The sequence below is a fragment of the Coregonus clupeaformis genome, chromosome 9 (assembly GCF_020615455.1).
Source record: "Coregonus clupeaformis isolate EN_2021a chromosome 9, ASM2061545v1, whole genome shotgun sequence".
NCBI lineage: Eukaryota > Metazoa > Chordata > Actinopteri > Salmoniformes > Salmonidae > Coregonus > Coregonus clupeaformis.
This window is the reverse complement of record NC_059200.1, coordinates 36341103-36363521: the sequence shown is the minus strand read 5'-3', so window position 1 is coordinate 36363521 and position 22419 is coordinate 36341103. Positions and strand designations below refer to the sequence as shown.

The window sequence follows — 22419 nt, the reverse complement described above, 5'->3', positions numbered from 1 at the left end:
ACCATGAGAAACAAGATTCTCTGGTCTGATGACACCAAGATTGAACACTTTGGCCTGAATGCCAAGCATCACGCCTGGAGGAAACCTGGCACCATCCCTATGGTGAAGCATGGTGGTGGCAGCATCATGCTGTGGGGATGTTTTTCAGCGGCAGAGACTGTGAGACTAGTCAGGATCGAGAGAAAGATGAACGGAGAAAGTACAAAGAGGTCCTTGATGAAAACCTGCTCCAGAGCGCTCAGGACCTCAGACTGAGGTGAAGGTTCACCTTCCAACAGGACAACGACCCTACGCACACAGCCAAGACAACGCAGGAGTGGCTTCGGAAAAGTCTCTGAATGTCCTTGAGTGGCCCAGCCAGAGCCCGACTTGAACCCGATCGAACATCTCTGGAGAGACCTGAAAATAGCTGTGCAGTGATGCTCCCCATCCAACCTGACAGGGCTTGACATGATCTGCAGAGAAGAATGGGAGAAACTCCCCAAATACAGGTGTAACAAGCTTGTAGCGTCATACCCGAGAAGACTCGAGGCTGTAATCGCAGCTACCGGTGATTCAACAAAGTACTGAGTAAAGGGTCTGAATACTTATGTAAATGTGTAATGCTTTGTCATTATGAGGTATTGTGTGTAGAGTGATGAGGAAAAAAAACAATTTAATCCATTTTAGAGGCTGCAATGTAACAAAATGTGGAAAAAGTCAAGGGGTCTGAATACTTTCCGAAATGCACTGTGTGTGTGTGTGTGTGTATATACACTGCTCAAATAATAAAGGGAACACTAAAATAACATCCTAGATCTGAATGAATGAAATAATCTTATTAAATACTTTTTTCTTTACATAGTTGAATGTGCTGACAACAAAATCACACAAAAATTATCAATGGAAATCAAATTTATCAACCCATGGAGGTCTGGATTTGGAGTCACCCTCACAATTAAAGTGGAAAACCACACTACAGGCTGATCCAACTTTGATGTAATGTCCTTAAACCAAGTCAAAATGAGGCTCAGTAGTGTGTGTGGCCTCCATGTGCCTGTATGACCTCCCTACAACGCCTGGGCATGCTCCTGATGAGGTGGCGGATGGTCTCCTGAGGGATCTCCTCCCAGACCTGGACTAAAGCATCCGCCAACTCCTGGACAGTCTGTGGTGCAACATGGCGTTGGTGGATGGAGCGAGACATGCTGTCCCAGATGTGCTCAATTGGATTCAGGTCTGGGGAACGGGCGGGCCAGTCCATAGCATCAATGCCTTCCTCTTGCAGGAACTGCTGACACACTCCAGCCACATGAGGTCTAGCATTGTCTTGCATTAGGAGGAACCCAGGGCTAACCGTACCAGCATATGGTCTCACAAGGGGTCTGAGGATCTCATCTCGGTACCTAATGGCAGTCAGGCTACCTCTGGCGAGCACATGGAGGGCTGTGCGGCCCCCCAAAGAAATGCCACCCCACACCATGACTAACCCACCGCCAAACCGGTCATGCTGGAGGATGTTGCAGGCAGCAGAACGTTCTCCATGGCGTCTCCAGACTCTGTCACGTCTGTCACATGTGCTCAGTGTGAACCTGCTTTCATCTGTGAAGAGCACAGGGCGCCAGTGGCGAATTTGCCAATCTTGGTGTTCTCTGGCAAATGCCAACGTCCTGCACGGTGTTGGGCTGTAAGCACAACCCCCCACCTGTGGACGTCGGGCCCTCATACCACCCTCATGGAGTCTGTTTCTGACCGTTTGAGCAGACACATGCACATTTGTGGCCTGCTGGAGGTCATTTTGCAGGGCTCTGGCAGTGCTCCTCCTGCTCCTCCTTGCACAAAGGCGGAGGTAGCAGTCCTGCTGCTGGGTTGTTGCCCTCCTACGGCCTCCTCCACGTCTCCTGATGTACTGGCCTGTCTCCTGGTAGCGCCTCCATGCTATGGACACTACGCTGACAGACACAGCAAACCTTCTTGTCACAGCTCGCATTGATGTGCCATCCTGGATGAGCTGCACTACCTGAGCCACTTGTGTGGGTTGTAGACTCCGTCTCATGCTACCACTAGAGTGAAAGCACCGCCAGCATTCAAAAGTGACCAAAACATCAGCCAGGAAGCATAGGAACTGAGAAGTGGTCTGTGGTCACCACCTGCAAAACCAGTCCTTTATTGGGGGTGTCTTGCTAATTGCCTATAATTTCCACCTGTTGTCTATTCCATTTGCACAACAGCATGTGAAATGTATTGTCAATCAGTGTTGCTTCCTAAGTGGACAGTTTGATTTCACAGAAGTGTGATTGACTTGGAGTTACATTGTGTTGTTTAAGTGTTCCCTTTATTTTTTTGAGCAGTGTATATATATATATATATATAAGGGCTGCACGATATATAGTTTCAGCATCGACATTGCGATGTATGCATCCGCAATAGTCACATCGCAGAACATGCGATTTAGTAAGTTAAACATATCAGTCTACAATATATTTTTAAAATGTTAAACTAGCATTATATCTGTCTGATATAACGTAATTTACTACGATTTATTGGTTATTGGATACACAGTTTATTATTATTATTATTTTAAACACGGAGTTGGTTGCTGCACGTGGTTGACATGCAGGCTCTGCTTGCACGCAACGAAATGATGAGCGAGGAACAGGCATAAAAGACCGAAATGGAGAATTTGCATCGTCAATTACAGTGGGGAAAAAAAGTATTTAGTCAGCCACCAATTGTGCAAGTTCTCCCACTTAAAAAGATGAGAGAGGCCTGTAATTTTCATCATAGGTACACGTCAACTATGACAGAAAAAATGATTTTAAAAAATCCAGAAAATCACATTGTAGGATTTTTAATGAATTTATTTACAAATTATGGTGGAAAATAAGTATTTGGTCAATAACAAAAGTTTCTCAATACTTTGTTATATACCCTTTGTTGGCAATGACACAGGTCAAACGTTTTCTGTAAGTATTCACAAGGTTTTCACACACTGTTGCTGGTATTTTGGCCCATTCCTCCATGCAGATCTCCTCTAGAGCAGTGATGTTTTGGGGCTGTCACTGGGCAACACGGACTTTCAACTCCCTCCAAAGATTTTCTATGGGGTTGAGATCTGGAGACTGGCTAGGCCACTCCAGGACCATGAAATGCTTCTTACGAAGCCACTCCTTCGTTGCCCGGGCGGTGTGTTTGGGATCATTGTCATGCTGAAAGACCCAGCCACGTTTCATCTTCAATGCCCTTGCTGATGGAAGGAGGTTTTCACTCAAAATCTCAAGATACACGGCCCCATTCATTCTTTCCTTTACACGGATCAGTCGTCCTGGTCCCTTTGCAGAAAAACAGCCCCAAAGCATGATGTTTCCACCCCCATGCTTCACAGTAGGTATGGTGTTATTTGGATGCAACTCAGCATTCTTTGTCCTCCAAACACGACGAGTTGAGTTTTTACCAAAAAGTTATATTTTGGTTTCATCTGACCATATGACATTCTCCCAATCCTCTTCTGGATCATCCAAATGCACTCTAGCAAACTTCAGACGGGCCTGGACATGTACTGGCTTAAGCAGGGGGACACGTCTGGCACTGCAGGATTTGAGTCCCTGGCGGCGTAGTGTGTTACTGATGGTAGGCTTTGTTACTTTGGTCCCAGCTCTCTGCATTGTCTTCCATTTCCTAATAATTGCTCCCACAGTTGATTTCTTCAAACCAAGCTGCTTACCTATTGCAGATTCAGTCTTCCCAGCCTGGTGCAGGTCTACAATTGTGTTTCTGGTGTCCTTTGACAGCTCTTTGGTCTTGGCCATAGTGGAGTTTGGAGTGTGACTGTTTGAGGTTGTGGACAGGTGTCTTTTATACTGATAACAAGTTCAAACAGGTGCCATTAATACAGGTAACGAGTGGAGGACAGAGGAGCCTCTTAAAGAAGAAGTTACAGGTCTGTGAGAGCCAGAAATGTTGCTTGTTTGTAGGTGACCAAATACTTATTTTCCACCATAATTTGCAAATAAATTCATAAAAAATCCTACAATGTGATTTTCTGGATTTTTTTTTCTCAATTTGTCTGTCATAGTTGACGTGTACCTATGGTGAAAATTACAGGCCTCTCTCATCTTTTTAAGTGGGAGAACTTGCACAATTGGTGGCTGACTAAATAAAAAATGTCCCCACTGTATATGGAAATATTTCGGCTACAGACAGGATGATGTTGACTAAAAACAGGTACTTTGTCGAGAGTGCCTTGCAATTGTTGCCACAACACGAGGCAACACGACCAATTTGTTCGATCATTTAAGGCGGCACCACAAATCTTCGTATCACTGGTCTGGTGATGTTTTTGCCCGTTTTTTTTGCTGTTGCATATGTCATGACAGTGTTTGCAAAACAAAAGCCCACCCAATTGATATAAATAATCATGATGTCATTCTGACAGGTAAGCCTACTTTGCAGTTACCATTTAATTTAGAAGGTTTTGGGGAAAGTCTTTCTGTCTACCAAGACGACAGTTATATGATCGCTAACTGGCTCCACAAAGAGAATGTTAGACAAACGTGCACACCACACAGACATACAGGGGCAATATTGCTGGAAATTAATTGGCAGATAATGTGTTACGTTTGGCTTTTTAAGCCAATTGTGGATATTAGGGGTGGAATAATGTCAATGTGGATTTGATTGGATCGTATGGAGAGGATGTGAGCGGAGAGGAGCTGGAGGGGAATGAGGAGCAAGGAGCAGACTTTTAAAATGTCGGCGCGTCGGTCATCGCTCCAATTTCGCCACTCAGTCACGAGCTTTGGGCATGCACTGACCACCATTTTCATTTCCTTTTTAATTAGGCATATTCTGTTGTATTTATTTAGCCTACCCCACCACTAATGCACAGACGTATTGCTATGAGTCAAGAAATAGGTCACACAGCCTGTGTAATTGATAGCAAGACAAGGAATGAGCCCATGCAGCAGCACTGGAGACGTTTTGATTTCTATATAGGCTATTGTTAACAAAAGAGGAGTCTAAGTTTGTAACGGTGCTAAAGTTGTCTATCACCTGTAAAATGTGAGTCAAAAGTATCTGATCATCAATAGATTAGAGAAAAAGCAAGTTGTTTTTTATAACAACCACCGCATTTCATCAGCTAGATCCTTGTTTAATAGCCTACGACATGTTGAAGCTTCTTATGATAGTCACAAAAGTAAATGGTGTGTTTGTTAAATTATATTTTTAAACAAACAATGAATGGAAGGAATTTGGAGCAGCAGTTTTTTTCCCTGTGAGGTCTGAGTGATTTTTAGCCAAGAATGGGAAAGGATGTTGAGCACCTGAGCGGTGCACAAAGACCACTCCATGAGCGATCAGTGGGATTTCCGACTGGTCCACCCCACTCACATACTCTGATAGTATGGGAGCTTGAAGTGTCTGATACTTGTATGATTTGTTTATGACAGTTTGTGGTCGAACGTGAAAAATACATGCACTTTCAGAATTGTTTGTCAAGTTACTCGTAAGTGGGCTAGCTCGCAATCCAGCTGTTGGAGACCCCTTCTGTAGATAAATCAACTGTCCAGTAGGAGGTGCTGCCCAGCCTTAACCATGTAAACTAATGCCTTTAAATTACATTGTATGTATTTTTCTTATAGTAATTGTCATTGTTTTGTAAGTCAACATATAAAAAACGATAAGGTAAGCATTTCTTTTGTAGAGGTTATATTCTCATATTATATACTGTCTTATATTCATAGATGACTCATATAATTAATATATTTTATCTCACATATATCATATCTTTGTAGGAAATTCACCACAATCATGTATTCAATTGTGTATGTCATATAAGGCATTTAAGTCACATATACAAATACAAAATTGACATAAGAAAAAACATACACAATCTTACCAGATCCTTATTAGATTACTTATTAGATTTTGTACAAATAATGTTATTCGGCCATACAAGATTTGTATTTGATTTGTATTATTAATTTTCCATATGGGCAGGGCCAGGTTGAGGGAACAAAGAGATAGAGCATATCAAAATGATTTGTCCGTATTTCATTTCCAGTCCATATTTCGAGGTCAATTTTTAACTGGAGTAGTGGAAGTAAATAGGAGTCTATGTGAGGACATATGTTCCACCACGTGGGTACTCTAACCAGTCCTGGCCCTGCACATATTTGATCTATTCCAACACTAACACACCTGATTAGTTGTCTAGTTGAATCAGGTGTGCTAGTGGATTAGATAAAATATGTGGAACGGCTGAGGGTCACAAGGACCAGTTTGGGAAACATTGCCCTAACCAATTTACATTTACATTTTAGTCATTTAGCAGACGCTCTTATCCAGAGCGACTTACAGGAGCAATTACTACTTGAATGGGATGGAACCATCTAAAACAGGGGTGTCAAACGTACGGCCCGCGGGCCGGATCAGGCCCGCAAACGGGTTTAATCCAGCCCGCGAGATGATTTTGAAAAAAAAAATATATATATATATATTTTTTTGTTTGTTTGTTTTTTTATAAAAATGCGCTGCAATTTTTCAATAAAATAAACTGCTGTTCCAATTGCGTCCACTGGATGGCGCAATAGCAATTGTGTTAAGCAAGCAAACTGTTTATACCGGGGCAGAGCAAGTAGGTCAAGCACGTGCAGCCAATGAGCTACTTTGTTTTGCCCGCGATATTTATTACGGCTTCTACTTTTAACATTATGTGCTTTGGCACCCTCATTGCCCCAATATGTCTCTGTCAAAAAAGAGAGAAGTGGACGCAGAGTGCAGAGTGTTCCAAGAAAAATGGTCATCCTATTTAATCACGGAATTTAATGGGAAAGCTGTATGTTTGGTGTGTTCAGAGCATGTTGCAGTGCTGAAAGAATATAACCTTCGTCGCCACTATGTGAGTCTTCATGCCGACAAATATGACAACTTTCAAGGACAGCGGAGATGAGAGAAGGTGAATGAACTGTTGGCGGGTCTGAAGAAACAGCAGTCTGTGTTTACTCACAGCCGAGACATCAGTGACGCTGCAGTGAAAGCTAGCTACCTCATTGCTAATGAAATTGCAGTGGCTTCAAAACCATTTAGTGAGGGTGAATTTGTAAAAACATGCATGATGAAGGCAGCGGAGATTGTGTGCCCTGAAAAGCGGCAGGCTTTTGCAAATATCAGCCTGACAAGAAACACAGTTGCAGACAGGATTTCCGATCTTTCAGTGGATTTGGACAGCCAGTTGAAGCAAAAAGTAAAGTCATTTATTGCGTTTTCTGTTGCAATTGATGAAAGCACGGACATTACAGATGTTGCACAACTGGCCATTTTTTCATCCGCGGAGTTGATGACACATTGACCGTCACCGAGGAGTTCGTGGAGTTGCGTGCCGGTGACAGATACAACGACAGCAGCTGATATTTTTACCGCACTTTCGTCGGGCGCGCTGGACAGGGTCGGAGTGGACTGGTCCCGCGCTGTCAGCCTGGCTACAGATGATGCGCCCTCAATGATCGGGATAAAAGCAGGCGTTGTGACAAAGTTCAGAGAGAAAGTGCAATCTGCAAATGGAGGACGTGATTTTTTTGACTTTTCACTGTATTTTGCACCAGGAGGCTTTGTGTTGCAAGTCATTAAAGATGGATAACGTCATGAAGGTGGTCATCCAAACTGTTAATTTCATCCGATCCAGAAGCCTGAATCACCGTCAGTTTGACAGCCTTCTCAGAGAGAAAGACCACATCTATGGCCTGCCATACCACACTGAGGTAAGATGGTTAAGCCGAGGTGCTGTGCTGAGGCGTTTCTTTGATTTACGAGAAGAAATTGAACAGTTCATGGAAGAAAAGGGCAAACCAGTGTTAGAATTTCATTCCGCAGAATGGATGCCGGACCTTGCATTTATGGTGGATGTTACAGAGCACCTGAATAACTTGAACAAACAGCTGCAAGGGCGCAACAAAGTTGTCACGCAGTATTATGACAGCATACGTTCTTTCAAGTTGAAGCTGTCATTGTGGGAGACGCAACTTGCCGGTGGTGATGCAGCTCACTTCCCTGTCTGAAAAATGTGTGCGCGACCCAACATGTGGCAGACATGAAGCGGTTCAAAGATAAAATAACTGGACTGTTACGGGAGTTTGAGCAACGCTTTCAGATTTATGTTTATATGTTTTTATGTTGATGTGCTATTGTTTTTAATTGATTTTATTTGTATATTTAAACTATTCTTGACTCTGTGGTTCTTGCACTTGTTTGGGGAACAGGATTTCATTATTTTTATCTACATTTCTGCCTGAGAAATGACACCCTGATATAGTTCTGTGAAACAGTTCTGTTAATCACTGAGGCATTGTGTGTTTGTGTGTTCTTTTTCTTTAGAATTTTCAAATAAACTTGACGTGTTTTATGATTAATAGTGATGTTGTGCTTGTACTATTTTGGACACACTGTCCTCAGGCTCCAGCTTTATGTTGTATGTTGATCGTATTAAAACAATCTGAAGTTGTTGTTTTTAAGTTATATATACCATGATTTTTCCGGTCCGGCCCACTTGGGAATAGATTTTCCTGCATGTGGCCCCTGAGCTAAAATGAGTTTGACACCCCTGATCTAAAACGTTCCCCCAAAGATATGCCCATTGTTTGCTTTGTCTGCCAGTTTGCAAGATCAGATAAGTCTCACCTAAGTCCGCAGCCTGGTAAATATGTTCACTCATTCATAGTGTACATGAGTCATGATCCATTTATACCTAATACAATGTAACTTAAAGTATCCTTAACCAGCCATAGCTGAGGTTTTGAAGTGATACACCAGATCAGTAGTGGCTAAACAGTTAAAATAATATATATATATACAGTGAGGGAAAAAAGTATTTGATCCCCTACTGATTTTGTACGTTTGCCCACTGACAAAGAAATGATCAGTCTATAATTTTAATGGTAGGTTTATTTGAACAGTGAGAGACAGAATAACAACAAAAAAATCCAGAAAAACACATGTCAAAAATGTTATAAATTGATTTGCATTTGAATGAGGGAAATAAGTATTTGACCCCCTCTCAATCAGAAAGATTTCTGGCTCCCAGGTGTCTTTTATACAGGTAACGAGCTGAGATTAGGAGCACACTCTTAAAGGGAGTGCTCCTAATCTCAGCTTGTTACCTGTATAAAAGACACCTGTCCACAGAAGCAATCAATCAATCAGATTCCAAAGTCTCCACCATGGCCAAGACCAAAGAGCTCTCCAAGGATGTCAGGGACAAGATTGTAGACCTACACAAGGCTGGAATGGGCTACAACACCATCGCCAAGCAGCTTGGTGAGAAGGTGACAACAGTTGGTGCGATTATTCGCAAATGGAAGAAACACAAAATAACTGTCAATCTCCCTCGGCCTGGGGCTCCATGCAAGATCTCACCTCGTGGAGTTGCAATGATCATGAGAACGGTGAGGAATCAGCCCAGAACTACACGGGAGGATCTTGTCGTCTGAGTTTGCCAATGAACATCTGAATGATTCAGAGGAGAACTGGGTGAAAGTGTTGTGGTCAAATGAGACCAAAATCGAGCTATTTGGCGTCAACTCAACTCGCCGTGTTTGGAGGAGGAGGAATGCTGCCTATGACCCCAAGAACACCATCCCCACCGTCAAACATGGAGGTGGAAACGTTATGCTTTGGGGGTGTTTTTCTGCTAAGGGGACAGGACAACTTCACCACATCAAAGGGACGATGGACGGGGCCATGTACCGTCAAATCTTGGGTGAGAACCTCCTTCCCTCAGCCAGGGATTTTAAAAATGGGTCGTGGATGGGTATTCCAGCACGACAATGACCCAAAACACACGGCCAAGGCAACAAAGGAGTGGCTCAAGAAGAAGCACATTAAGGTCCTGGAGTGGCCTAGCTAGTCTCCAGACCTTAATCCCATAGAAAATCTGTGGAGGGAGCTGAAAGTTCGAGTTGCCAAACGTCGGCCTCGAAACCTTAAAGACTTGGAGAAGATCTGCAAAGAGGAGTGGAACAAAATCCCTCCTGAGATGTGTGCAAACCTGGTGGCCAACTACAAGAAACGTCTGACCTCTGTGATTACCAACAAGGGTTTTGCCACCAAGTACTAAGTCATGTTTTGCAGAGGGGTCAAATACTTATTTCCCTCATTAAAATGCAAATCAATTTATAACATTTTTGACATGCGTTTTTCTGGATTTTTCTGTTGTTATTCTGTCTCTCACTGTTCAAATAAACCTACCATTAAAATTATAGACTGATCATGTCTTTGTCAGTGGGCAAACGTACAAAATCAGCAGGGGATCAAATACTTTTTTCCCTCACTGTATATATATATATATATATATATATATATATATATATATATATACTGTTGAAGTCAGAAGTTTACATACACCTTAGCCAAATACATTTAAACTCAGTTTTTCACAATTCCTGACATTTAATCCTAGTAAAAATCCCTGTCTTAAGGTCAGTTAGGATCACCACTTTATTTTAACAATGTGAAATGTCAGAATAATAGTAGAGAGAATTATTTATTTCAGCTTTTATTTATTTCATCACATTCCCAGTGGGTCAGAAGTTTACATACACTCAATTAGTATTTGGTAGCATTGCCTTTAAATTGTTTAACTTGGGTCAAACGTTTCGGGTAGCCTTCCACAAGCTTCCCACAATAAGTTGGGTGAATTTTGGCCCATTCCTCCTGACACAGCTGGTGTAACTGAGTCAGGTTTGTAGGCCTCCTTGCTCGTACACGCTTTTTCAGTTCTGCCCACAAATGTTCTATAGGATTGAGGTCAGGGCTTTGTGATGGCCATTCCAATACCTTGACTTTGTTGTCCTTAAGCCATTTTGCCACAAATTTGGAAGTATGCTTGGGGTAATTGTCCATTTGGAAGACCCATTTGCGACCAAGCTTTAACTTCCTGACTGATGTCTTGAGATGTTGCTTCAATATATCCACATAATTTTCCTTCCTCATGATGCCATGTATTTTGTGTGCACCAGTCCCTCCTGCAGCAAAGCACCCCAACAGCATGATGCTTCCACCCCCGTGCTTCACGGTTGGGATGGTGATCTCCGGCTTGCAAGATCCCACTTTTTCCTCCAAACATAACGATGGTCATTATGGCCAAACAGTTCTATTTTTGTTTCATCAGACCAGAGGACATTTCTCCAAAAAGTACAATCTTTGTCCCCATGTGCAGTTGCAAACCGTAGTCTGGCTTTTTTTATGCCGGTTTTGGAGCAGTGGCTTCTTCATTGCTGAGCGGCATTCAGGTTATGTCAATATAGGACTTGTTTTACTGTGGATATAGATAATTTTGTACCCGTTTCCTCCAGCATCTTCACAATGTCCTTTGCTGTTGTTCTGGGATTGATTTGCACTTTTCGCACCAAAGTACGTTCATCTCTAGGAGACAGAACGCGTCTCCTTCCTGAGCGGTATGACGGCTGTGTGGTCCCATGGTGTTTATACTTGCGTACTATTGTTTGTACAGATGAACGTGGTACCTTCAGGCGTTTGGAAATTGCTCCTAAGGATGAACCAGACTTGTGGAGGTCTACAACTTTTTTTCTGAGGTCTTGGCTGATTTATTTTGATTTTCCCATGATGTCAAGGTAGGCCTTGAAATACATCCACAGGTACACCTCCAATTGACTCAAATGATGTCAATTAGCCTATCAGAAGCTTCTAAAGCCATGACATCATTTTCTGGAATTTTCCAAGCTGTTTAAAGGCACAGTCAACTTAGTGCATGTAAACTTCTGACCCACTGGAATTGTGATACAGTGAATTATAAGTTAAATAAACTGTTGGAAAAATTACTTGTGTCATGCACAAAGTAGATGTCCTAACCGACTTGCCAAAACTATAGTTTGTTAACAGTATGAAAAATGTATTCACTCACTAACTATAAGTCGCTCTGGATAAGAGCGTCTGCTAAATGACTAAAATGTAAAATGTTAACAAGAAATGTGTGGAGTGGTTGAAAAACGAGTTTTAATGACTTTAATAACTTCCGACTTCAACTGTGATTATAGAGAGAGAGAGAGAGAGAGAGAGAGAGAGAGAGAGAAGAGAGAGAGATGTGTGTGTGTGCCAGCTGAGAGGCATGAGGCTGTATAAAGCCCCCCAATAGCAGCAGGTGGAAATGTCAGGGTAACAGTGTGAATGCAGCCTGGCAGCAGGCAGACTTCTATGGAGAGCTGGGGTCTTGGTCAGCCTCTATTTTGGGCCCTGACATGGATAGCTAGTGCTTCTGTTTATCATTCCACAATGCTTAAGTGACAAAGGCAGTAGATGTTTTACTGACATACACAATATGCCACTTGACCCCTGACCCAGATTACCGTAGACAGGACATTAATTGGGGAAAAGATACAGTTATCATCATGCTATAAATGGGCTCAAGACATGTTGATTAATTACTAGTCAAATAGTGGATCAACTCACTAAAACTCTATCCCAAATGCCATAACTGTCTTATCATGTACTTTGTACTGTGTGAAATGTAATGTGTAATTTGCCTGGCCTTGCATTCCACTGTTGCAAAATATAATAAATAACCAATAGCTACAGTGAGCAAATTAGTGTGAAACACAACAAATGGGAACTGTTTAAGATTAACCATAATGAGTTGAAGCTGGTGGTATTTTGTCCAGTTAGTAGGACACTAGCAGACTAAACTCCACGGTGAAGTTCATCATAAACTTCCTTCACTATGGAGTGGTCTGTTTGTAGGATACAGGTATATGTCAAAACTATGGGTAGGCTATGCATGTTGTTAGTGCTTTTGACAGATGACCTTTCGCTGATTACTGTTATTGCAAAGATTTATTGACAATAACATAACAATTTTTCCACCTGGTTGTCGTGATACGTTGAACGAGACGCCATTTCAAACATCTTTTGTAGGACAGACAGAATACTTTGTGACAACAGTTTAGAAACGTTACTTAGTGCTCACCGAATTCGTTGTTTTCCTCATGTTCACTCTGTTGTTCAACTCTCAAGGCCGAATGTCTTGTTTATTTCCTCCAAATGCCTACAGCCCTCCTTCGGATTCAAAAAAGTCAATCTCTCAAACAGCCATTCACAAGCAGAGCTGAGTAGAGGGTAATTCGCCTGTCCAAAAAACGGGCGCGCCCAACCAACGTGGGTGCACGCGGTTGCGTCAATGGACATGGGCAAATAACCTTTAGGCAAATTATTGATATATCATTACAAGGATAAAGAAACGTTAGCCTAAAATGTTTTTTTTTAATATGTGCACCTATAGGCAAGGGGGGATTTCTTCCAAGGAATATGTAGTTGAAGCTAATTTACTGCATTTCTACTCAATTTAAAAACTCTAAAATGCTATTTGGAGAACAGCAAAAACAAGAAAAAATTACCCCAGACATTATCACCTTGGCTGCTGTTGCTTCATTCACCTCAGTCGATAAGGGACATAACATTCTATAAACACTTCATACAGCAATTCATTAGCTGCTACACACTAGCTCAGCAAGGGGATTAAAAAATATACTTTAATAAATCAATCGGCAGTTATGTACGTAGCCATCTTCCACCTCTGCAGTGCCTCAATACCAAAGGAGTGGGACTGCCTCACTCCTTTAAAAAAAAGTATCATCTTACCATGCTAATAGAAAATCAATACAGATGCCACTCAAACTTTCCCACACAGGTCCATTTACTGTTGACAGCGAGTAAAGAAGAGACATCTTAAACTATCCAGAATACATTTCAGAAGGAAAAGAAACAACAGAAAGAAAGAAAGAAAGAAAAATGACTTTGAAGATCATCTGACATTACAGTCTTTTGAAGGGGAGATTCAGGTGTATAAAACAGATCGGGGATCTGCAACTGGTTGCTCAACATGATATATATCTTCTGGCTCCTACTAAGCTCAGGTAAGATTCACTCACACAGTTTTTCTCTTCTACAATCAGTTTTGGATTAAATATCCATAAATAGTCAGTGCTATTAGGAATTGTCTACATAAAACAAGCAACTTTACATTTCAAGATGATTGACATGTTAATGAGACAGTGGGCCTAGTAACGGTTTTCAAAGACATTATTCCAATGTCTTTATTATAATGCTGTTTGTTATTTTATTGCAAATGTATGACTTAATGGAACCCTTCAGTGAGCTTCCTATCCTGTAAATCCAAATATATGATAACAGGAAGTCCATCCATTTGAATCTCAGGGTTTTAACCAACTCTGAAACCAGGGTTGCAAAATTCAGATAATTTCCCCCAAATTCCCAGGTTTTCCAGAAATCCCGGTTGGAAGATTCCTAGATTTCCTGTTTATTCCTTCCAGATTCCAGGAATATTCCAACTGGGATTTCTGGAAAACCTGGGAATTTTGGGAAAGTTACCGGAATTTTGCAACCCCAATCTGAAACAGACAATTCTTTGTCATGTGTGACATAAATCAAGAATATCAGGCAATGTCCTGTCACTTTCTTATTACAAATAAAATAATGCATGGATGGTAAAATATTTGTAATTGAATGATAGTATGTTTCTTCATTATGTTTAATATCTATATTTTTCATTCTTAGTAATGGAGTTAACCATTGTGGAGACATAGCCATTGAATTAAAACATTTACATATTTGACACAATAATCATGTTGAGAATAGATGAATACCGTAAATTATCAGGTAGATTACTGTCATACTCAAGATGGACTGGGCTTGCATTTTATTTGCCATAGAAATAGGGTTGCACAATTTAGTTAACTTTCCCAGGTTTTCCAGAAATCCCAGTTGGAAGATTCCTGGAAATGGGAGGGAATAAGCAGGAAATTCGGAATGCTCCAACCGGGATTTCTGGAAAGCCTGGGAATTTTGGAAAAGTTACAGAACATTTTGTAAACCTATATATCAATGAGTTGAATTTCATATGATTGATTTACTACTTGACTTCCATTCAGCCCCTCTGGCTGAACTGGTAGCAGATAAACCCAAGAGGTCAGCTCTGAACCAGCTCACCAGGACCCTCCTGCGTAAATACGACTGTGGAGTGAGACCTGTTCAGAACTGGACCAGACCCACGCTCATCCACATAGACCTCATACTGCAGTCGGTCCTTGATGTGGTAAAGAAGAACAACAGTATACGGCCTTATCTAAATCATTCATTATTTTAATATAAAATATACTGTAATACGATTACCTGCCATGCTTCTGGTAATATGTAACACAGGAAATGAAAACATTGTTGATGTTGTTGCTCAAAATTATAGATTTTTCTTTTTGTATGAAATATGAATCTTGTTTCAGTAAATACATTTTGACCATTTGTATCTACACATTTCAATAGTCTGCCCAAACAATTTACACACAAAAATATACAAAAAATCTACTTTTTACAGGATGGAAAGACCCAGCAAGTAACCACAAGCATTTGGTACAGGCAGGTTGGTATGAATTGTCTCTTCTATTAGTGTTAAACATAGTCCCAAACTGTTTTGCTTGTCAGCAATCAAGTTTACAAGATACTGTATGTAACTTTCAAAATACAGAAATCATCCTCGTATGATGCATTTTGCATCATGCAAAATGCATCATACAGGGATGATTTCTGTATTTTGAAAGTTACATATCTTGAAAACTTGATTGCTGACAAGCAAAACAGTTTGGGACTAATGGACTAATGAAACAAATACCAAAATATAGTTTTTGGGTGGAATTTTCCTTTAAGGACTGGGGAGTTTTTCAGGATAAAAAAGAAACAGAATGGAGCTAAACACAGGCAGAATCCTAGAGGAAAACCTGGTCCACTCTGCTTTCCACAAGACACAGAGATGAATTCACCTTTCAGCAGTACAATAAACTAAACACAAGGCCAAATCTACACTGGAGTTGCTTACCAAGAAGAGTGGCTGAGTTACAGTTTTGACTTAAATCTGATTGAAAATACAGCGCATTCGGAAAGTATTCAGACCCCTACCCTATTCCCACATTTTGTTACATTACAGCCTTATTCTAAAATTAATAAAGTAAAATCCTCATCAATCTACACACAATACCCCATAATGACACAGCTAAATGTGATATTTACGTTTTGTATTTTGAATACATTTGCAAAAATTTCTAAAAACCTGTTTTTGCTTTGTCATTATGGGGTATTGTGTGTAGATGAGGGGGAAAAAAACAATTGAATCAATTTTAGAATAAGGCTGTAACGTAAAAATTCAAGGGGTCTGAATACTTTCCGAATGCACTGCATATGGCAAAACTTGAAAATGGTTGTCTAGCAATGATCAACAACCAATTTAACCAGAGCTTGAAGAATTCTGAAAACAATAATGGGCAAATATTGTACAATCCAAGTGTGCAAAGCTCTTAGAGACTTACCCAAAAAAACTCACTGCTGTAATCGCTGCCAAAGGTGATTCTAACATGTATTGACTCAGGGGGTGTGAATACTTATGTAAAAGAGATATTTCTGTATTTTATTTTTTAATACATTTGCAAACATTTCTCAAATGTCTTTGTCATTATGGGGTATTGTGTGTAGATGGGTGAGAGAGAAAAAAATCAATTTAACCAATTTTGAATTCAGGCTGTAACACAACAAAATGTGGAATAAGTCAAGGGGTATGAATACTTTCTGAAGGCACTGTATAACATGTCTGTCTACAAATGCAACTTCAACCTTGTCTGGCATGCAACAATTGCGTTATTGAAAGCCAAAACAGTCATGCACCCATCTGTCATGTACTTCAAATGTGGTCCTCTGTAGCTCAGCTGGTAGAGCACGGCGCTTGTAATGCCAAGGTAGTGGGTTCGATCCCCGGGACCACCCATACACAAAAAATAAATAAATATGTATGCACGCATGACTGTAAATCGCTTTGGATAAAAGCGTCTGCTAAATGGCATATTATTATTATTATATGAATGGTCTTGTGATGCATTTTCCATTTATTTCCTGTTTGTGATGTCAGATCTGGACCGATGAGTTCCTGGTGTGGGACCCCGAGGAGTTTGACGGGATCACTGAGATCTCCCTGTCCTCTGACGCTATATGGGTGCCCGATCTCATCATCAGTGAATTGTAAGAATTGACACCGTATGTATTCCTGTTCAAATTACATAACATGTCATTGGATTACTCAATACCCTCACATTACTCAATACCCTCAGACTCTTCACAGAAATGTTAAATATTTGGCCTTTTACTTTAAAATGACAGACTGACAAAGAAGTGTGCTGACCTTAACGGTCAGTGTCTCATGTTCAACATACTGTAAGCAGCTGGAACTCCCATCTAACCCATAAGTCTGTGGTCTTCCCCCTGTTAGTGTGGATGTAGGGGAGTCCCCTGCCATCCCCTATGTGTATGTCAACTCGTCGGGGATGGTGAAGAACAACAAACCCATTCAGGTGGTGTCTGCATGTGACCTGGAGCTGTACGCCTTCCCCTTCGATAAGCAGAACTGCACTCTGACCTTCCGCAGCTGGCTTCACTCAGGTTAGCCTAGAGAGATGTAAACATGCTAACGTTACTACCCAGTCAAATGACTACATTTACATTGACATTTTAGTCATTTAGCAGATGCTCTTATCCAGATCGACTTACAGTTAGTGAGTGCATACATTTTCATCCAGACTACACATCTGGATCTGCACAGATGGATGACGTGGCAGTAACACACAATTAGAAGTGCAAAATAACAATGCCATATCTTTCCATAGACAATATACATGCATTTGGCTATCACACATACAGTATTTAGTAAATTACAGTAGTTAGTCATTTAATATAGTATCAAATCAATAGCAGGTCATATTGACTGAGTGTCATTAAGGCTTAATAAACTCTGTCCCTTGACCTTTACCATCGTGTATGCAGTGAGTGAGGTGAACCTGACTCTGTGGAGGAGTGCGGAGGAGATCGCCAATGATCAGAAGTCGTTTATGGACGATGGCGAGTGGGAGCTGTTGTCTGTGCCCTCCCGCTACTGGCAGCTTCGCCTGGACAACAGAGACTATGCCCACATCCAGTTCAATGTGTGTGCCTACTGTTTACCAGATATCTCTTTGTTTCCCTTTAGATACTTGATTTGAAGGAAGGTAATTTTGAAGGAATACAAATATGACCTATATGTCTACTGCCATCTTTATCCACTTATACAGCAATGCATATCCAGTCAGTCAGTAAATAAGGAATATGTGAATAGGTGTGATAGTGGGATTTTCTATATGGTTTGATGTCGATGCAACAAAAAAGTACACACTTCTCTTGTAGGGAGAATGTGACTGTACAATGACAACTAAAGCAGATTGAGTATCGACAGTAGTTTTTTAGCCATCCCCTCCTCCTGGTCCTCCTGCTGTGAGGAAGTTAAAGGGATCAGCCAGTACTTCACGGACGGGATTAAGCGCTAATGCTAATAGATGAGGCTGAGGCGCGTCCAGCATGCTGAGAGAGAGAGGCACAATAATGAGGCTGTCTCTGTGGCGGCTGATCAATGGCCACCTTGTTCTGCCGGAAAAATGGGCTCTGGGCCCAGCGCAGGTGGGTCTGCAAGGATAGGCAGGGCTGCTGTTCTACATTCAGCTCAGGAGGGCACTTAATGATGGAGTGTCTATCCAGCAGGGCTCGTTGGGTTACCTTTACACTATGGATCATTGTAAAAGCGGTTGTTGATGGGATTTGTGTGTTTTTGGGCACTGGAGGAGAATAGGAGGATAATACTATGGAATAGGGTTTTCTTGTGGGTTCAGTTGAGGAAAGTGAGTTCATATTAATCAAAGTCAAACTCTCTCTTTCTGTCTCTCTCACTTTCCCTCTCTCTCTTTCCCACGCTCTCTCTCCATCTTGCTCTCTCACTCCCCCACTGGTCAGGTGTTGATCCGCCGGCGCCCCCTGCTGTACGTGGTGAGTCTGCTCATTCCCAGCATCTTCCTCATGCTGGTGGACATCATCAGCTTCTACCTGCCGCCCAACAGTGGCACGCGCATCACCTTTAAGACCAGCATCCTCCTAGGCTATACTGTTTTCAGAGTCAACCTGATGAACGAGATGCCTGCCACCACCATCAGAACACCACTCATAGGTATCCTACATCAGCTCCTTTCCTCATCTTTGTTTTGAACTTTCTCTAATATTGTTTGACACACTAAGCATGCCATTCATACCCAGCCATGGCCAATGCTTTGTGAAATGTGTTGAGACATATTTATGAAGACATAATGAAGATGTGTCCTTTTCTAACAGGTGTTGTTGATGTTTGGTGTCCTCCATCCTACAGGTGCGTTCTTTGCGGTGTGCATGGCGCTGCTGGTGCTGAATCTATCCATCTCCATCTTCGTGGTGAAGCTCCTCCACCACAACGAGAAGGAGGTCAAGGAGATGTCAGTGTCCGCCTGCCTCCTCGACAAGTACGGCTCGTCCAGCCAGACCTTCCTCGAGAGCAACTTCACCTCTGTCAAAACACTGGTTGACGTGGATCAGTGTGGGGGTGAGAGGGGGGCTGTGTTGTTGAGAAGCTTTGTATTTCTAGGTCATAGGACATGAGAGTGACTAGGTATGAGAAACAAAAGCTTAGCTGGTGGTTGTTTTCCTAACTTACCACCAATTTATTTACCTCAGATTTCTTATTCTCTTTAATTTGTAATGGCCAGCTCTGACATGTTTACATGTTGACAACATCTCTATCTTCCTCTGTGTTAACATCAAATCAATCATAAAGATGAAACACCTTTACAGTATGTCTACACATACACCTAATCACTTACCTTGATAAGATGTAGCAACAAAATATATTATCTTTGGACATTCATTTGTCCAACCCCATCATCACCCCACAGTTCATGTTGTCCCTCCAGGCTATGAGTTTGACCTGGCTCCAGAGGAGGACCTGCTGTCCCTGAGCGAGCCCCAGGAGAGTGCTCCACGGCTGGAGAGGCTGCTCCAGGAGGTGGTGGCCCTGCGGCTCTACCTGCAGGAGGGGGAGAGTGACGATTCTGCCCAGGCTGACTGGGTGGCCCTGTGCTGCAAGGTGGACCTCCTCCTGTTCCGAGTCTACCTGCTTATCCTGGTCGTCTACACCAGCACTCTGCTGCTACTGTGGGCCAGCTGGAGCTCTGCATGAGGAGTGAAGAGGAATTGTTGTTCAAATGTTATTGGCATGAGGAGAAAAAGGTTTTATTTTGCTGTAATCAAATGTTAAGTCTGTTAAGGGTTATTGATGTGGGCGACGCAATCCCTTTTCTCTCTCTTTCTTTTGATACTGTAGCTAGAAGCTATTGAGTGAACACTGTATCCCCATGTACAATTGGAAGATGGTCCCCGTAAATCAATATGGGCTGATTAACATATTCCTTCTGATGTGTTTCTTCAACTGAAGATCTTCATAAAAATATATCTTACTCCTATTCTCCGGGCACATTCCGTAACATCAATGTGATGTTATTCTACATTAACTTGAATCACCATGCTCCCCTGAAACTTGTACCAAATCAATAAAGCACATTCAAAGCCTAGCTTAGGCAACTGAATTCCCTGTTGGCTCACTGATAGTCATAAAAAAGATACATGAGCTACTCATAAAACCTTTGGCTGGGAACAATCTTTGTAAATATAATTTTCACTTGAACAGCAGACATTCTTTGAGCAGATCACATTACAACCGGTTGTATGGCCACCTCTGACTTGAGGAGAGAAATGAATACTGGTTATTGTTCGCTGTAATGTTATGTTGTACATTCATATTTGTGATGTAACTTCTTATTCCCCATCATATCAAGCAAGTCGTGTTGCACGTTTTTTTAACATCAACTGTGGCTCTTGGTTTGATTGTGTATCCTGTTTTTAGCTAGTGTTATACAGGGATATAGATGTTGTGGAATCTTATCAAAGCCTCCAGCCAGTACAGTGAGTAAAAGGTTATATCCACGAAAATGGCTGATTTGCTCTTAATACACCTGTATGCTTCTAACATAGCCTGCATTGTTAATCCTTAATAAAAAAGAGACTACATATTTTCAAGTGTTTTTGTGTGTCATAAATGGACATGATTTTTCAATAGTCTTATCTCGTCCAATCACATAATAAAAGTCATAAATTCAATGTTATTGTAGATTTCAGTACATATTTCCCCTAATAAAAAGGATGAGCTGGCGTACACCCAGAGAAAATGATTGAGTATAATGTCATTACCCTGAAGAAGGTACAGTGATGCCGAAACGTTGGTGTTTTACCCAGAGTTTATATATATATATGTATACTACCAGTCAAAAGTTTTATAACACCTACTCATTCAAGGGTTTTTCTTTATTTAAAAAAAAACTATTTTCTATATTGTATAATAATAGTGAAGACATCAAAACTATGAAATAACACATATGGAATCATGTAGTAAACAAAAAAGTGTTAAACAAATCAAAATATATTTTGTAAGGGCTATTTTACCAAGAAGGAGAGTGATGGAGTGCTGCATCAGATGACTTGGCCTCCACAATCCCCCGACCTCAACCAAATTGAGATGGTTTGGGATGAGTCGGACAGCAGAGTGAAGGAAAAGCAGCCAACAAGTGCTCAGCATATGTGGGAACTCCTTCAAGACTGTTGGAAAAGCATTCCAGGTGAAGCTGGTTGAGAGAATGCCAAGAGTGTGCAAAGCTGTCATCAAGGCAAAGGGTGGCTATTTGAAGAATCTCAAATAGAAAATATATTTTGATTTGTTTAACACTTTTTTGTTTGCTACATGATTCTATATGTGTTATTTCGTAGTTTTGATGTCTTCACTATTATTCTACAATGTAGAAAATAGTAAAAATAAAGAAAAACCCTTTAATGAGTAGGTGTTCTAAAACTTTTGACAGGTAGTGTATATAGTGTGTGACTCTCTTTATTTATTTTTGATAGCTTACAGTACATATTTCCCCAACATACACAGTTTAAGATATCAACTGATTGAAATGATAGGCTAACTTAATGAACAAAATAATATCTAAGATCAGTATCAAATGTCCGTTTGATCTTGTTAGTGAGAGAGGAGAAGACCAATCTGCACTTGAACTCCCATACGCCAATGTTGAAAACCAAGCTCAAGAGAAAATAGGCCTATGCTCATCTTTATGTTCAGGACATCAATTTCTTAATGCAGTTGTAGGCTACATACAACTAGATCATAAACTTGGCCTACATCATACTGTGTTTGGAATTTTATAGAGATAAATCATTTTCACACAGTATTGAAGACATTGAGTATTCAGTTGGAGGAAAAATGCCAAAATCCCACATGAAACTTGATCCAGACAGAGACATCTGGCTACACGATCAGATACTGTAAATAGTATGATTGCTCTGAGTTATCTACTCAGGGCAGGTGATGACATAACCTCCACTGCTTCCAATCCCCATCATCAAATTCCCGATGGACACACCCTCATATTCATAGTT

At 41.2% G+C, this 22419-nt stretch overlaps 1 protein-coding gene and 1 pseudogene across 1 annotated transcript; one reads left to right on the top strand and one right to left on the bottom strand.

Annotated features, from left to right (window-relative positions):
• Positions 1–13121, bottom strand: part of LOC121574231 — a 37271-nt pseudogene extending 24150 nt beyond the window's left edge.
• A 582-nt stretch (positions 13122–13703) lies between these two features.
• LOC121574416 (5-hydroxytryptamine receptor 3B-like) lies at positions 13704–20971 on the top strand. The gene is made up of 9 exons (XM_041887040.2): positions 13704–13901; positions 14937–15100; positions 15377–15421; positions 16955–17064; positions 17312–17481; positions 17863–18020; positions 18859–19069; positions 19265–19474; positions 19842–20971. Exons 1-9 carry the CDS (start codon positions 13868–13870, stop codon positions 20105–20107), a joined length of 1368 nt encoding a protein of 455 aa, XP_041742974.2. The 5' UTR covers positions 13704–13867; the 3' UTR covers positions 20108–20971.
• Positions 20972–22419: the final 1448 nt, after the last annotated feature.